This window comes from Geotrypetes seraphini, chromosome 2, assembly GCF_902459505.1.
Source record: "Geotrypetes seraphini chromosome 2, aGeoSer1.1, whole genome shotgun sequence".
In the NCBI taxonomy this organism is placed as follows: Eukaryota; Metazoa; Chordata; class Amphibia; order Gymnophiona; family Dermophiidae; genus Geotrypetes; species Geotrypetes seraphini.
This window is the reverse complement of record NC_047085.1, coordinates 158,444,058-158,461,801: the sequence shown is the minus strand read 5'-3', so window position 1 is coordinate 158,461,801 and position 17,744 is coordinate 158,444,058. Positions and strand designations below refer to the sequence as shown.

The 17,744-nt window shown below is 50.0% G+C and overlaps 1 protein-coding gene across 6 annotated transcripts in view; it reads left to right on the top strand.

Annotated features, from left to right (window-relative positions):
• Positions 1 to 17,744, top strand: part of PTPN2 (protein tyrosine phosphatase non-receptor type 2) — a 145,234-nt gene that overhangs the window by 54,656 nt on the left and 72,834 nt on the right. For all 6 annotated transcript variants that reach the window (XM_033934134.1, XM_033934136.1, XM_033934135.1 and 3 more), the window contains one exon: positions 10,087 to 10,185. In XM_033934134.1, the coding sequence (XP_033790025.1) occupies positions 10,087 to 10,185 (99 nt within the window). The remainder of the gene's footprint in view (positions 1 to 10,086; positions 10,186 to 17,744) is intronic.

Below are 17,744 nucleotides of genomic sequence, written 5' to 3'. Positions count from 1 at the left end.
CACTCATTCCCTCCCCCATCTCAGCATCTCTTTCCCTCCCTTCCTCTCTCCCAAGTCCATGCCTTCTGTGTCCAAACACTCATTCCCTCCCCCACCTCAGCATCTCTTTCCCTCCCTTCCTCTCTCCCAAGTCCATTTCTTCTGTGTCCAAAAACGCATTCCCTTCCCCACCTCAGCATCTCTTTCCCTCCCTTCCTCTCTCCCAAGTCCATTTCTTCTGTGTCCAAAAACGCATTCCCTCCCCCACCTCAGCATCTCTTTCCCTCCCTTCCTCTCTCCCAAGTCCATTTCTTCTGTGTCCAAAAACCCATTCCCTCCCCCACCTCAGCATCTCTTTCCCTCCCTTCCTCTCTCCCAAGTTCATGCCTTGTGTCCAAAACGCACTCCCTCCCCCCTTTTGTGTTCCGTGTTTGCCTCCCAGCCCATCTTTGCAACTTTCTCAGCAAAACGAAGCTCAAGCCGCGAGGCTTGTCTTCTGCTTCCTGCCTGCCCTGCCGCGCACAAATAGCCGAACGGAAATATTCTCCGACGTCAGCGCTGACGTCGGAGGGCAGGCTTTGCTTAAGCCCTCCCTCCGACGTCAGCGCTGACATCGGGGAACGCTTGCGATCGGCTATATGTTAGCTGCAGGGCAGGCAGGAACAGAAGACGAGCCTCGCGGCTCGAGATGTATTGAACTCTGCGGGTCCCCCGTCCAGCTCTCTCCTGTCCACGTGGGGCGGACCGCCCCTCTCCCTAGACTGGTGGTACTGCCCTGATGGCGGCCCTGACCGTACGGCACACCAGGCAACATCTCGTGGCACACTAGTGTGCCGCGGAACAGCGATTGAAAAACACTGTACTAGAGTATACTATGAAACAGTTGCCCATTTCCTACATTTAGAAATTATAAGACAAATGTCTCACAGTTCTTCACACAAAATCCTGGCTTACACACCCTTTTCTCTGGTTTTCTTTCCCCTAACAATAATAGTAGAGGGGATATATGTGAGGGGGAAGGGAGACAGGGGGGGGGGGCTTTGTTGATCTTTGCTCTGGGGCGGGGATAGGGATAAAAGTTTTCCCTGCCTTTTCTAGCTCTTTCTTTTCGAACGCTTGTTTTGAGCTCTCTTTTCCATTCAGGGTGAGTAAAAATCTCCCAGGTTTCTTTGTAGCATCTAATATTGAGACTTCCCTCTGCTGGCTGGTGATGGGATATACACCCCATCACAGTGTGCCAATACCAGATATGATTGGTCTGCTAGGATAGCCAAGTTAATGAATTTTCAGCAGCATGTAGAACAGGGATCTATCTCAAAGTCCCTCCTTGAGGGCCGCAATCCAGTCGGGTTTTCAGGATTTCCCCAATGACTATGCATTGAAAGCAGTGCATGCACATAGATCTCATGCATATTCATTGGGGAAATCCCGAAAACCCGACTGGATTGCGGCCCTCAAGGAGGGACTTTGAGACCCCTGATGTAGAATATGCCCATAGAAGTATAGTTAGGTATGAGTTTCTTTAAATGGGGCTGTTCTTGCTTTGGAAGTGTTTTGATAAGGTGTTTAGTATAATCTTTGGGGGGGATCTCCAGTTATTTTCTTACAGTATGTGTGACCTGAGGAAGAAGGGGTTACCTTCAAAAGCTAATCATAAACTACTTTGTTAGTCCAATAAAAAGGTATTTTTCCTTTGTTTTTTTTATCAATAATAATAAAAGGCTAAGCGCGCATGCACTTTTCAAAAATCATGATTCCTGGTGGCGTGAGGTGTGCTTCTGTGCCAGTCCTCACGGCGCCTGCGTGTGACTGTGCAGAAGACACCAGCGACTCCTCCCTCCCGCTCTTCTTCAAAGCGGCCTGCTGAGGTTCGCCAGCCGCTGTAGCGAACCTCGCAAGCCGCTCTCCACCTCCGTGCAGAAAAAGGAGTTGGGGTTGCTGCTGCCGCCACACTCACATGTCTTCCTGCAGCCCCGCCCACCGCCATGAAGCAGGAGAACCTGTACTCGGCGCGTCACCGTCCGCCCTCACTTGCCGCTGCCTCTCACTCGCCGCCTGCCCTCTCTCCTTGCCCGTGTCCTCGCCGTGTCACCTTCCGCCCTCACTCGCCGCCACCGCCACTGATCCTCTTCTTCAGAGCAGCCTGCGATCGGGGCCAGCTTTAAAGAACCTCGCAGGCCGCTCTCCAACCTCAGTAGCACGCTCCCTCTGACGCACGGGATCGCGTCAGAGGGAACGTGCTACCGAGTTGGAGAGCGGCCTGCTAGGTTCGCTAAAGCCGTCCACCACGATCGCAGGCTGCTTTGAAGAGGAGCAGGCCAGAAGATGCCAGGATGGAGAGAGGGTAAGAATGGGGCCAATACAGGGGGGGGCAGGGGGAAAGGGAAAGGGGGCTGCTTTGGTGTGAGGGGTGTGCTTGGGACATACAGCTGTGCTCGGGGAGGCAGGGGGAAGACAGAAGGGGCCATGGAGAGACAGGGAGAGGGAAAGGGGGATGCTTTGTGGGGAGGGGTGTGCTGGGGGGAGACAGAAGGGGCCATGGAGAGATAGGGAGAGGAAAAGGGGGCTGCTTTGGGGGGAGGGGTGTGCTGGGGGGAGACAGAAGGGGCCATGGAGAGATAGGGAGAGGGAAAGGGGGCTGCTTTGGGGGGAGGTGTGCTGGGGACAGACAGCTTTGCTCTGGGGACGATGACAGAAGAGGACCATGGAGAGACAGTTAGGGAGAGGGAAAAGGGGCTGCTTTGGGGGGGGGGGAGGTGTGTCCTGGGGGCAGATAGCTTTGCTTGGGGGGGGGGGGGGAGACAGAAGGATACGGAAAGCGGCCAAGGAGAGAGAGATAAAGAAACATAGATAGACAGACAGACAGACAGATCTATTCTAGCACCCGTTAATGCAACGGGCTTAAAGACTAGTTTCTACATAATTACCTTGAAGACACGGACTCTACAACATTTCACTCTCAAGAGAATTGTACTAACTAGAGTCTGTATTGTTGTGTTATTTAGGGGTTTCACCCCTACAATATTTTATTATCCCAAAGAAAGAAATTGGTGTAAAATGCTATGGAGAAATGTTAAAGCCACAGAGGGAGGCTAGAGAGCTAGAAAAGGCCATCAACACAGCAGTGTGGTAGGAAGCTCCAGTTCTATTGGGCAGTGAAGTGTTTAAAATTTGTAAAAGTATAACTAACATAGAATATTGCTGTCCCAATAGTACAGTACCAAAAATGGCCAAAAAGGAACCAAAATATAAATATGAATACCAATAATAACGATAATTCAAACTATAAAGAATTGGTATTAATGGTGATGATCTGTCCTTAGATAACCCTGGAGGTGATAAAGAAAAATGTGCTTCCCAAGTTAAAAGAAATTAAAGAAAACAAAATAAATAAAAGGATCAATCAGTACGGGCCCAGTGCCCTCGTTACAACCATTGGCCCCAGGCAGATGTTTATGAAGTGACAAGCACTTAGAAATAAATCTAAATAAACTCTGCCCCGTACATCATATTATCCTTATGTTATATATAATTTGTATACAAAAAAATAAATATACGTTACAAGATAATCGGGAGCACAATCATCCCCAGGTTAAGGCAAAAGGAGAGAAAATCACCCCAAAAGAAAATCTCACTGGAACCTAATGCAAAAAAACACACTAAATGTGAAAATGAAAAAAACCAAAATGCAAAAAGTGACAAAAATCGACAAAAAACAAAGACAAATATAAGTATCAATGAAATATCCTCAGTCTCGTCCATCAAACCACAGCGCAGTGAGCCCTGTGCACCTGTCACTAATAGTTCGTGAAAGTGATAAAAAATATAGTGAAAAACAGTGAGAAGTACTTAGCTCAGTAAATCCAAAGCGGGACAAAGTTCAAAATTCACCAATCATCGCTGTTCAATTCCGCTCGTTAAACAGTCCCGCTCGTATGAGTTCACTCAATGAAGAGTCATAACTGTTGATCCATTCGCCGTTATGCTTAAATCACTCAGTCCCATGCAGTCAAAAGGGCTGTTCAATAATGTTCACTACACATTTTACTCGTTCTTCAATGATATTCACTACTCGTTTTGCTCACTCCCCTGGAACCTAATGCTAAAAAACACACTAAATGTGAAAATGAAAAAAACCAAAATGCAAAAAGTGACAAAAATCGTCAAAAAACAAAGACAAATATAAGTATCAATGAAATATCCTCAGTCTCGTCCATCAAACCACAGCGCAGTGAGCTGCCGCTGCCGAGGATTACTCTGTCCTTTATACTTTAGGACTTGGCGTTAGAATTTTCAGTCAGTTTACTAATCTTTTTGACTTTCTTGCTCCCTCCTGACGAGGATATTGAAACTGGACCTGTCGAGCGAGCAAAACGAGTAGTGAATATCATTGAAGAACGAGTAAAATGTGTAGTGAACATTATTGAACAGCCCTTTTGACTGCATGGGACTGAGTGATTTAAGCATAACGGCGAATGGATCAACAGTTATGACTCTTCATTGAGTGAACTCATACGAGCGGGACTGTTTAACGAGCGGAATTGAACAGCGATGATTGGTGAATTTTGAACTTTGTCCCGCTTTGGATTTACTGAGCTAAGTACTTCTCACTGTTTTTCACTATATTTTTTATCACTTTCACGAACTATTAGTGACAGGTGCACAGGGCTCACTGCGCTGTGGTTTGATGGACGAGACTGAGGATATTTCATTGATACTTATATTTGTCTTTGTTTTTTGACGATTTTTGTCACTTTTTGCATTTTGGTTTTTTTCATTTTCACATTTAGTGTGTTTTTTTGCATTAGGTTCCAGGGAGATTTTCTTTGGGGTGATTTTCTCTCCTTTTGCCTTAACCTGGGGATGATTGTGCTCCCGATTATCTTGTAACGTATATTTATATTTTTGTATACAAATTATATATAACATAAGGATAATATGATGTACGGGGCAGAGTTTATTTAGATTTATTTCTAAGTGCTTGTCACTTCATAAACATCTGCCCGGGGCCAATGGTTGTAACGAGGGCACTGGGCCCGTACTGATTGATCCTTTTATTTATTTTGTTTTCTTTAATTTCTTTTAACTTGGGAAGCACATTTTTCTTTATCACCTCCAGGGTTATCTAAGGACAGATCATCACCATTAATACCAATTCTTTATAGTTCCAATAGTACAGTGGCAGACTTAGTTTGATTCTTAAGCTCTGTTCTGCTTCATGGGCTGATCAGGGCTGGGGACACTACAATGAGTGTCTATAACTCCTGATTGAGAGGAAATCTCATTTACTGCTTAATATCACCAACCAAACTGTCTAATGCTTGTTCTAGGAATAATTGTAATTACCGTATTTTCACATAGATAACGTGCACACGTGTAAAACGCGCACACGGGTATAGCGCGCAAAAAACATAAATTTATGTACAGAAATTTTTATATACCGCGCACACCCGTATACCGCGCATGCTGCCCGACTCTCCCGTCACCGCCTGACTCTCCTTTCGCCCGCCCCGACTCTCCTCTGGCCACCCCGACTCTCCTTTCGCCCGCCCGACTCTCCTCTCCCCCTTGAAGTCCTGTCCCCACCCTGAAAGCCTGATGCCCCCCCCCGACGTCCGATTCACCCACCCAGGACCGCTCGCACCCCCACCCCGAAGGACCGCTCGCACGCACCCGCATCCCCACCCCGAAGGACCGCTCGCACGCACTCCCACCCGCACCCCCACCCTGAAGGACCGCTCGCACCCCCACAGCCTCCCGACCCCCCCATCATGTAGAAGCTCCTACCTGTGTCCTGCTGCTTCCTCTTTGCGGTCCCGACTCCCCGACACGATCGGGGCAAGAGGGAGCTCAAGCCCTCTTGCCCCAGCCAACCGTGGCACCCCCGACACGATCGGGGCAAGAGGGAGCTCAAGCCCTCTTGCCCCCCCCGACTCCCCGACACGATCGGGGCAAAAGGGAGCCCAAGCCCTCTTGCCCCGCCGACTCCCCAACTCCCCGACAATATCGGGCCAGGAGGGAGCCCAAGTCCTCCTGGCCCTGGCGACCCCCCCCCCCGCCAGTTGTTCGGGCCAGGAGGGAGCCCAAACCCTCCTGGCCACGGTGACCCCCCTACCCCCACCCCGCACTACATTACGGGCAGGAGGGATCCCAGACCCTCCTGCCCTCGACGCAAACCCCCCTCCCCCCAACGACCGCCCCCCCAAGAACCTCCGACCGCCCCCCCCAGCTGACCTGCGACCCCCCTGGCCGACCCCCATGACACCCCCACCCCCCTTCCCCGTACCTTTGTATAGTTGGCCGAACAGACGTGAGCCAAACCCGCCTGTCCGGCAGGCAGCCAATGACGGAATGAGGCCGGATTGGCCCATCCGTCCCAAAGCTCCGCCTACTGGTGGGGCCTAAGGCGCCTGGGCCAATCAGAATAGGCCCGGGAGCCTTAGGTCCCTCCTGGGGGCGGGGCCTTGGGCACATGGTCGGGTTGAGCCCATGTGCCTCAGGCCCCGCCCCCAGGTGGGACCTAAGGCTCCCGGGCCTATTCTGATTGGCCCAGGCGCCTTAGGCCCCACCAGTAGGTGGAGCTTTGGGATGGATGGGCCAATCCGCCCTCATTCCGTTGTTGGCTGCCTGCCGGACAGGCGGGTTTGGCTCCCGTCTGTCCGGCCAACTATACAAAGGTACGGGGAAGGGGGGTGGGGGTGTCATGGGGGTCGGCCAGGGGGGTCGCAGGTCAGCTGGGGGGGGCGGTCGGAGGTTCTTGGGGGGGCGGTCGTTGGGGGGAGGGGGGGTTGCGTCGAGGGCAGGAGGGTCTGGGATCCCTCCTGCCCGTAATGTAGTGCGGGGTGGGGGTAGGGGGGTCACCGTGGCCAGGAGGGTTTGGGCTCCCTCCTGGCCCGAACAACTGGCGGGGGGGGGGGGCGCCAGGGCCAGGAGGACTTGGGCTCCCTCCTGGCACGATATTGTCGGGGAGTTGGGGAGTCGGCGGGGAAAGAGGGCTTGGGCTCCCTTTTGCCCCGATCGTGTCGGGGAGTCAGGGGGGCAAGAGGGCTTGAGCTCCCTCTTGCCCCGATCGTGTCGGGGGTGCCGCGGTTGGCTGGGATCGTGTCGGGACCGCCAAGAGGAAGCAGCAGGACACCGGTAGGAGCTTCTACATGATGGGGGGGGTCGGGAGGCTGTGAGGGTGCGAGCGGTCCTTCAGGGTGGGGGTGTGGGTGCGGGTGGGAGTGCGTGCGAGCGGTCCTTCGGGGTGGGGGTGAGGGTGCGTGCGAGCGGTCCTTCGGGGTGGGGGTGCGAGCGGTCCTGCAGGGGGGGGGTGTGAATCAGACGTGGGGGGGAACTTTGTAAAAATATTTTTGTACAACGCGCTCACGCGTATAGCGCGCAAGGGTGTGCGCGGTACGTAAAAACCACGTATAACGCGCGCGTTATATGCGAGAAAATACGGTAATGCTTTTTTAGCCAGAGGAAGGCCACAGTGAGGGATAAGATGGAGAAAATCCTAAGTAGCTATGGCTTGATCGCGAACTTCTTTGGGACACGTTACGTTTGAATGAACAGCCTAAAGAAAGAGGAAGCTGCCATTCCCCTTCTCTTCTCCCAAGAAATGTTATAACATTTTTATTGAGATAAAGCCGGAGGAAGGAGTTGAGTTGGGAACATTAGAAGTGTTTACATAGGGCAGTTGATTTATTTTGTTTAGATTTAGGATATGCTTTTTCTCATTAGTAGTTTAACATGAGTTATGTTCAAATATAATAGGTACAGTGGTACCTTGGTTTACGAGCATAATTCGTTCCAGAAGCATGCTCATAAACCAAATTACTCGTATATCAAAGCGAGTTTCCCCATAGAAAGTAAGGGAAACTCGCTTGATTCGTTCCCCCCCCCAGGCCAGTGGCACTGCTCTACCCCCCCCCCCCCTGAGAATCGGCATTGTTCCCCCCCCCCGCTTGCATCGCCTCCCCCCCCCGCCGCGATCTGATATACTCCCCGTACCCATCACCCACCCGAATGCATTACTTACCCCCCATCTGGCACCCGGCACCAAGGCACAGAACATGCCGGTGATGGTGCCTGAAGATCTCTCATCCTTTTTGCTGGGCCTTGAGCATCTGCTCAAGCCTTGAGTTCCTCCTCTCTCCGAGATTCTCAAGGCCCAGCAAAAAGGACGAGAGATCTTCGGGCACCGGCATGTCCTGTGCCTTGGTGCTGGTGCCGGGTGCTAGATGGGGGTAAGTGATACGTTCGGGTAGGTGATGGGTACGGGGAAGATGTCGGATCGCGGGGGGGGGGTGCCATATTGTGGGGGGGAGGCGCTCGAACATCGAGGCAAGCTCAGTTTGCGAGGCACCAATTTTGCGAATGTTTTGCTCGTCTTGCAAAACACTCGCAAACCGGTGCACTCGTAAACCGAGGTACCACTGTATTTCTCTGTCCCTAAGGTTTTACTGTCTTAAACTATCCTTAGGCATTGGATGGTGAAGTGATTTGCTCAGAGTCGCAGGTAATGTTGGTAGGAGTTGAAGTCTAGCATTGTTGGTTCTCAGCCTACTGTTATAAACATTATTCATATACTCCTGGTGGAGTTCTGTGCGGTGCAGAATTTGCGCAGAATTCTCCATCTGTGTAGAATTCTGTGCAGACCTTCCGTTTTGCTGCTGTCCCTTTTCCCATCCCCTCCTTCTCTTCTGTGTGGGTCTGATCTCTCTCCCCAACTGAAACCCCCCCTCCCCATAGTGAGATCAGATATACTAGCGGGCCTCCCAAAGAAGCAGCAGCAGTGGCAGCCGGTCGACAGACAGCATTGTGAATGGGCTGCTTGCAGATGGCTCTGCCAGGGCCCTTCCCTCTGCCTTATCACTTCTGTAGATGGTGTAGCAGAGGGAAGGGCCGGCTGCAAACAGCCAGTTCGCAGCACTGCCTCGGACATCCAGCTGTTGTTCTGGGATGCCCACAAGTATGTCTGATCTCACAGGGGGAGGGGGGATTGGATGGAGGAAGAAAGGCCAGACCCATGAGAAGGAAGAGGATACGGGGACATGAATGCTAGACCACAATTTTGGGGGGAAGGGGAAAGAGAGAACATGGATGCTAGGCCTATGATGCTAGCCCTGTGATTGAAAGGGGGGTAGAGGAGAGGACATGGATCCTGGACTGCAAGTAGGGAGGGTAGAGGAGGGGAGGGAGAGGGGAAGGGACATGGATGCTGCATTGCAAGAGGTGGGGGAGAAGACAGGTCATGGTTGCTAGACCTGCAGGGGGAGAAAGAGAGGGGAGGGGATATGGATGCTAGACCTATAAGTTAAGGAGAAAGGGGGGTAAGAAGGAAACCCAGGCAAGAAAGGGGGTGAAAAGGACGAGATGCTTTTGACCAGAGAGAGAGATGCTAGACCATGGGGAGTAGGGAAGGGATTCAGGGTGCAAGCGAAAAATGTGGTGGGTGGGGTGAGGGAAAGGTATGCTAGACGCACTGGTCTGCAAGTGAGAGAGGAGTGGGATTTAGAGGGAGGCAGAGCTGCATTTGGAATGATAGAGAAACCAGAAAGGCGATGAGAAGGGAGGAGAGATTCCTAGCCAGTGGGGAGAGAGAGAGAGATGCCAGACTATGGGAGCCAAGGAGTGGATTCAGGGTGCAAGTGAGAGAGGAGTGGGATTTAGAGGGAGGCAGAGCTGCATTTGGAGTGAGAGAGAATTGTGGTAGCAAAAATGGTAATTGATTTCAAGAAAGTATGGGAGAAGAACAGAGAATCCTTACTAGAAGGTCTGAGAGAGAAAACCCAGAGGTAAATTAGGAACTGTTGTATTGCATTAGCAAAGGAACATGAGTGAGTAGGACTGTGGAGTTGGTAGATAAATCCTTCGACTCCTCAGTTTCTGGTACCCAACACCGACTCCACAGCCCTGTGAGTGAGTCAGGTAAGTTGTGCAGTTAAGTTCCGTTTGTTTTTTCAGAGGACACTGTAATGAGTCACACAAAAAACATTTAATACAAAACTGAAAATTTTAAATTTCATCTTTTAAGATAGACTTTTATCCTAATAATGGAGGGAGCAAAGCGGCCTGAGTAACCTTTCTCTTTTTTTTTTTTTAATATTCTTACCCACACAGGGTCCACTTCCTGATACCTGCTGCCATTTCTGGTTAATGGTTTGGCAACAGAAAAGTAAAGCAGTTGTGATGCTAAACAGGATTATTGAAAAAGGCACTGTGAGTAATGTGATATTTTATGATCCCTCACTTAGGACCTCCTTTGCTAAGCTTTATTCTTGCTGCCACAGAATTAGAGAACCCTTTTAAATCATATTTTTGACTATTTTATTCTAATGATACATAATTTAAATAGCTGAATATACGAAATGGTTCTCTTAGGCTTCTAATTTCTGTTTGTCTAGGTCTTGCTGTGTCTGAGTAAGTGGGTTCCATTTTCTCAGATGTGGCATGACCGGACTACTGCAACAATCATATGAAATGGGTTTGTATACAAAATTCAGTTTTGGAATTAGTTCTGACTTTCAGACCAGAGGACACATTACTTTGTAATTCAGAGAGACATATGCTACTGGTCCTCATATTGAGTTTGGTTCTGTTAATAAATGAGGTTATCACAGGACAAACAGGCAGCATATTCTCAAAGATGGGTGATGTCATCCATGGAGCCTGGTACAGACAGTATAAAAGTGTAGTATCACTCTTTAGAAGTCTCAAGACAGCCCGTACCACACATGTGCTAGTGTCTTCCCACCTGATGTCACCTCATGGGACTATCAGTTCTTCGTTTTCCACGGAGTGAAGAAGAAGTGTTTTCTGATCTCTTCTAGTGCGTATATTCTTGTCACTTTTTAGTGCCTTCCTGTGCGACCTTTTATAATTTTTTTTTTCTTCAATATTTGTTTCTTTTCAATTTTCTTTTATTTATCCCCTTTTTTTTCTATTTTTCAATCATTTTGCGTTTTTGAGCCTTCGACCCTTCACCCACCTGTTTTCCTTCGAGCATTGACTGGTTTTCGAATAAACATGTACCACTACCTTCAGCAGCCATTGTTTCGTTTAACCTTGTTTCTGCTGTTTTTCCTTTTGATGCTGAGGCCTTCTAGTGGTGTTAAGAGTTACACTCGATGCTACAGGACCATTTTGGTCACTGCTTTGAACCACAAGGTAATGGCAGAATAGAAATCCCTAATGTAATGTAATGATAGCAAAAGCGGTGTCTTCAGTGCCTTGGTCCTGACCATCGGGTGTACTTTTGTGCATGCTGTCACACTATAATCAAGTTCTCCAAAAGCTTGTCTGATCCAACAAGAAAAGCTTTTTGGAACTTTCTCGATGTCGACACCTTCCACATTGGATTCTTCTATTCATCCAGTACTATCAGTACTGATATTGACCTAGCCCTTGACATTGGACTTGGTGGCGCTATTGGAGAAACAAGCTGAACAGCATTCTTCTCCCCTGGAGGACATGTGCTGGATTGTCAACTTCAGGAAGAGCCATCTGATGCCCAGGCAGTCTCTGGAATACCTGTGAGTCCTCTTCAACATGGCAGCGGGCTGTGTATCTACCAGAAGCCCACAGGCAGAAGCTGTGTACCCAGATTTCCTCCTTTCTGAAGTGGCCAGCTCCTTCAGCATGGTATTATCTTCAGGAACTAGGATCCATGGTGGCCACACTGAATGTGACTGCTTGGGCAAGGGCGCACATGCGTCCACTTCAGCATACTTTGCTCTCTCGCTGGGCATTGCACCGGAATGCCTTGCAGGCCAGTCTGCCATGGACTGTGGAAGCCTGAGCAAGCATGGACAGGTGGCGTCTCCCGCAATTGCTCCACAAGGGCGTACACTTCATATTTCCTCCTGGATCATGGTGATGACAGATGCTAGCCTTTGGGTCTGGGGAGCCTATTGCAATCATTGTCCTGTTCAAGGGTGTTGGGACTCCCTTGCAATGCAAATGGTCATTCAACCGGTTGGAGCTCAGAGCCATTCGACTGGCTCTAATGAGATTGCAGAAGATTCTGGAAGGCAAAGCAGTTAGGGGTCTTCTCCATCAATGCAATGGCAGTAGCTTACGTCAATTGCCAGGGAGGGACCAAGAGCACTCTTCTGGCTCAAGAAGCCTGCCTTTCTTTGGGTGAAACATCATCATCTAGCACTAATGGCTGTGCATGTGGCGGGAGTAGAGAACGTTCAAGCAGACTTCCTCAGCAGACAGCTCTGGATCCGGGCAAATAGGCCCTGTCCCCAGAGGCGTTCCAAGTGATAGCGAGGCCACGCTTCGATCTCATGGCCACAGCAAGAAACAAGAAAGCGGATTGACTTTTCAGTCAAAGATTTGGGCTCAGCAGTGTGGGGCTCGACATTGGTGCATCCGTGGCTTCAGGAGATTCTCCTGTATGTTTTTCCTCTTTGGCCGATGATGGTCCAGGTCCTTCGGAGGATCGCGGCTCATCCAGACCGCATCATTCTGGTGGCTCCAGATTGGCCTCACATATCATGTTACTCAAATCTGATACATCTGCGCAGAGGTTGCAGCCTTCAGCTGAGCGCCCATCTGGACCTTCTCATGTAGGATCCGGTCTCCATGGAGGATCCAGGTCACTTTGCTCTTACAGGCTCTTGAGCGTGCAGCCTTAGAACATAAAGGATATTCTGCTCTGGTTGTTGATACTGTTTTGAAGTCTAAGAAGTTGCCCACGGTGTACTCAGGACCAAGTGGACCCTTATTCAGCTCCAATCTCACCAATTTTTGCCTTTCTAGAAGCTGCTTTAGATAACAGCCTCACTGTAACCCTCTCTTCGGGTCCAAGTGGTCAGGCTCTCTTGTTTTAGATCCTGAGAGTGTCAGTCTTCCTTGGCATCTCATCCTGATGTTGCTTTGTTCTTGAAGGGGGCTCTTCATGTCAGACTGGAAGGTTTGTGGGCCCGATTGCATACCGCCGGCCCTTCTCTTTGTGGAGTTGCGGCAACAGGAGTCATCCGCTTTGCCGTGTCGGCAGTGGTGTTGGGTATGCACATTGAGTTTGCTGCGGTCCAGGAGTGCAGGAGCCTTGTTTTGGTTGGAGGAGCCGGCTGTTTGGACTTCCGTTGAAGGATCTCTTGCGGGACTTTCGGGCTCCTGGGACGTCGGCAGTGCTCCAGTTCCTGCGGTGTGGCCAAGGGTATCAGTGCAAATCTTCAGGGAACAACTCGATGAGTTTTTCTTGAGGGAGATTGGTGGCATGTTCAAGTTGCACTTGACATCGGTGCTTTCATCGACTCCCTCTGTATCAGCTCACCCTAAGCATAGCACTCCTGAAGCTGCATGGTACCAATTCCAGGGCTACATCAAGATGTCCAGTCTCCTTCCTATTGGCTATCATCTAGACCAGGGGTGTCGAACTCAATCAGAGAAGGGGCCAAAATCTAAAATCCAGCCTAAATCGCGGGCCGAATGGTTTACTGAACAGTCATAAACTGACAATGTTAACCAGAAATGTGAATTTAAAATGAGTGGAACAATCTTTTCCTTAACAGTGCTGTTAACCAACTCACATGCTATCAAGCAAAACAGTAATATTGGTATCAAGCAAAACAGTAATATTGGAATGTACCTAAAATGCTCATTGTTTTGTTTTCTGGCTAGATGTCTGACACCGTTTTCCCCGTATCAATGAGTCAATGTTCGGTTTTATTTCTTGGGCTGTAGCAACCTGCAAAACAGCATGGAGGTTGTCATCGGTAATGCGTGATCTGTGCTTGTTTTTGTTCAGATTCATTATTGAAAACATCTGTTCACAAAGATAGGTGCTCCCGAACATGGATAGAATATGGGCAGCATGAAGTCGGAGCTCTGGCATTGAGTCAGGGGGCAGTAGAGGGTAGAAGTCCTCAATTTCAACATCCTGAAACCTTGATTTCAGGCCACTGTCAGACTGAAGCTCGATTATCTCCATCTGAAGGTGATGGGGCACATTGTTGACATCAACTGTAAAAGGATTGGCAAAGATGTCAAAGCCTGAGTGCTGTGTTCTAAAGTCAGAGAAGCGCCGCTCAAATTCACTTAGTAAACGGCTAACTTTGGTAGCCAGCCGACTGCAAGGAAAAGTACCAGAAATAGTGGTTGAGATTCTCAAACAAACGGGAAAGTGGGCAAGATTGTCCTGTTCCAGTTGGGACTTCCATAGTTGAAGTTTACGCTGGAATGCTGTGATCATGTCAGACATCTTCGTGATGACTTGTTTGCGTCTCTGCAGCTTCAGATTCAGTTGGGCGAGATGCTCGCATATGTCACACATCATAGCAAAATCACATAGCCAGGCGGGATCCGACAGTTCAGGCAAGAGATTTCCTTTACTTTCCATGAAAAGAGCAATTTGTTCTCTGAGCTCAAAAAATCTTTTGAGGACTGCGCTCTTGCTCAGCCATCTTACTTCTGTGTGGTATGGCACGTCTCCATGCTCTGCACCCACCTCCTGTAAAAACTGCTGGAACTGGCGATGATTCAGGCCACGTGCCCTTATAAAGTTAATAGTTTTAATGACTGTGGTCATTATGTCATTCATGTCCAGAACTTTTCCACACATAGCCTCTTGGTGGACAATGCAATGATAAGTAATCAAGGGTGTGTGGCAGTGACTTTTTTGCATTCTTTCCTTCATTAGTCCAACCAAGTCTTTCTTTTCTCCGCACATTGAAGGTGCGCCATCGGTAGTTAGCCCCACCAACTTTTCCCAGGGTAATTTAAAATTATTTATGGATTTCTCCACAGCCTCAAATATATCTCTACCAGTCGTCGTCCCATGCATGGCAGCTACATCCAAAAGTTCCTCAGTGACAGAGAGGTCGGTCTTCGTAGCACGTATAAAGATGGACAGCTGCGCTGTATCAGTGTTGTCTGTGCTTTCATCGATAGCAAGTGAAAAAGCGAGATAACTGCATGCCTGTTCGGCCAGCTGTGATGATAGATTTCCTGAGAGTTCTTGAACTCTGTCTGCAATGGTGTTTCTTGACAAGCTGACAGTTTGAAAACTCTGTATCTGTTTTTTTTTTACATAGTTCCCCCCCCCCGACGTCCGATTCACCCCAAGCAGGACCGCTCACACGCACCTGCACCCCCACCCCGAAGGACCGCCGACTCCCCGACTCCCAACACGATTGGGGCAAGAGGGAGCTCAAGCCCTCTTGCCCCAGCCAACCGCGGCACCCCCGACACGATCGGGGCAAGAGGGAGCTCAAGCCCTCTTGCCCCCCCGACTCCCCGACACGATCGGGGCAAAAAGGAGCCCAAGCCCTCTTGCCCCGCCGATTCCCCAACTTCCCGACAATATCGGGCCAGGAGGGAGCCCAAGTCCTCCTGGCCCTGGCGACCCCCCCCCCCCCCCCCCCGCTAGTTGTTCGGGCCAGGAGGGAGCCCAAACCCTCCTGACCACGGCGACCCCCTACCCCCACCCCGCACTACATTACGGGCAGGAGGGATCCCAGGCCCTCCTGCCCTCGACGCAAACCCCCCTCCCCCCATCGCCCGCCCCCCCCAAGAACCTCCGACCCCCCTGGCCGACCCCCACGACACCCCCACCCCCCTTCCCCGTACCTTTCTGTAGTTGGCCGGACAGACCGGAGCCAAACCCGCCTGTCCGGCAGGCAGCCAACGAAGGAATGAGGCCGGATTGGCCCATCCGTCTCAAAGCTCCGCCTACTGGTGGGACCTAAGGCTCCCTGGTCTATTCTGATTGGCCCAGGCGCCTTAGGCCCCACCAGTAGGCGGAGCTTTGAGACGGATGGGCCAATCCGGCCTCATTCCGTCGTTGGCTGCCTGCCGGACAGGCGGGTTTGGCTCCCGTCTGTCCGGCCAACTACAGAAAGGTACGGGGAAGAGGGGTGGGGGTGTCGTGGGGGTCGGCCAGAGGGGTCGCGGGTCGGCTGGGGGGCGGTCGGAGGTTCTTGGGGGGGGGAGGTCGATGGGGGGAGATAGATAGCAAGTACGGCCGGCGAGATCACAAGCCTCCTATGTCACCGCGCGTCATTGTGATGGAACGCAGCGGCGTGCAGTGATGACAGCGCGGTGCGGGCCACATTGCAAGGCCTGGCGGGCCGGATTTGGCCGCGGGCCTTGTGTTTGACACATGTGATCTAGATGTTGCTCTCAATCAAGACATCGATGTTCTCCATTAAGGCATCGACGCTCTGTATCAAAGCATAGATGTACATTGATGCTTCAATGTAGAATGTCTGTCATACTTCTCTATTCAAAAGATCCTCTTGTCATTTGTCCTCATCATCTTTATCGGATCGGTACCAACGTCATTGAGGCAGTTCTTAACATTCTCACCGGTCTTCTCCAAAATCGTTGTCATGCAGAGAATCACCTGGAGTTCACAAAATTCATTCTGACTTCTCCCATCATACTGATTTTGAATGTGAGCCTATGTTATCTGCTCTTGAATCATATGGTATTCCTTTAGAACTGTCTCCTCCTCCTCCTCCTAGAAGGCGATTGCCTCCTGAGGGACTTTCCTTTACTAAGTACAGTCAAACCTCGGTTTGCGAGTGTTTTGCAAGATGAGCAAAACATTCTCGCAAATCGTGACTCGCAAACCAAACGTTGACTCAATTTGTGAGCATCGCTTCCCGCCCGTGAACGCTCCCCCCCGCTCATTCCGACATCCCCCACCTGCCCAAACAGAAGCCTTACCCTATCTGACACTGGCACACAGCCTACAGGACATGCCGGTGAACAAAGATCCTTCCTGTTGCCTGGGCCTTGAACATCTGCGCATGCTCAAGGCCTTCTGGTTCTCGCTCCGAGGGAGAGGGGGCATTCGCGGGCAGGGGGGAGCGATGCCGGTTCTCGGGAGGGGTGTTCGTGGGCGGGGGAGGGAGCGATGCCTGTTTTCAGGGTGGAGGGGTTAGAGCAGCGCTGGTGGCCTCGGGGGTGGGTGGGAACCAATCAATCGAGTTTCTCTTACTTCCTATGGGGAAACTCGCTTTGATATACAAGCAATTTGGTTTACGAGCATGCTTCTGGAACGAATTATGCCCGTAAACCAAGGTTCCACTGTATATTAGACAGGGAAAGCTGTACATGTCAATTTGGAGGCTGACACAACCCAGAGTGGAACTCTTGGATTCATTGGACTTTAATGAATCCCAAACAAACTTAAGTTGCCTTTATACAATCTGCTGAAAAGAAGTGGGAAACTTCTCTTTCAGTCACAATAGCTCCAAGAAAGATTGACTCCCTCTACGGAATAATATCATGTCCTGGCTTTGACAAACAACTACCACATCAATCGTTGCTTGTGGAATCGATCATTTAAAAAGTCTTCTAACTCTAGGGGTTTTTTTCACTTTATCTTAAACATCTCAAGTTGGCTGATTTTGAGCAATGTATTCCCATCAGACCGCTTAACCAATATTCAGCAGACTTCTTGGTCTCCTTCAGACATGAAAATATATGGCAAGAATGGCATTTGATGCTTTTGAAATGTCATCCAGAGCATCCTCAGTTTCCGTTGCTATGAGACGTCTTGCTTGGCTGTGAGTCTCTGACATGGATATTAATCTTCAAGATCATTTAGCCAACATCCCTTGTCTTGGGGAGGAACTCTTCAATGACAGTATAGAGGCTGCTACTCAAAAAACTTACTCAGCATGAGCAGAATTGGAACTTTTTAACACGATCAAAAACTAAGGCTTAAGCTTCTAAGCCTCTTCAAAAATCTGCTTCTTAATTCATATAAGAGGCAATATCCTGCAACATCATCTCACTACTGTCTAGAATCCTATTCCAGA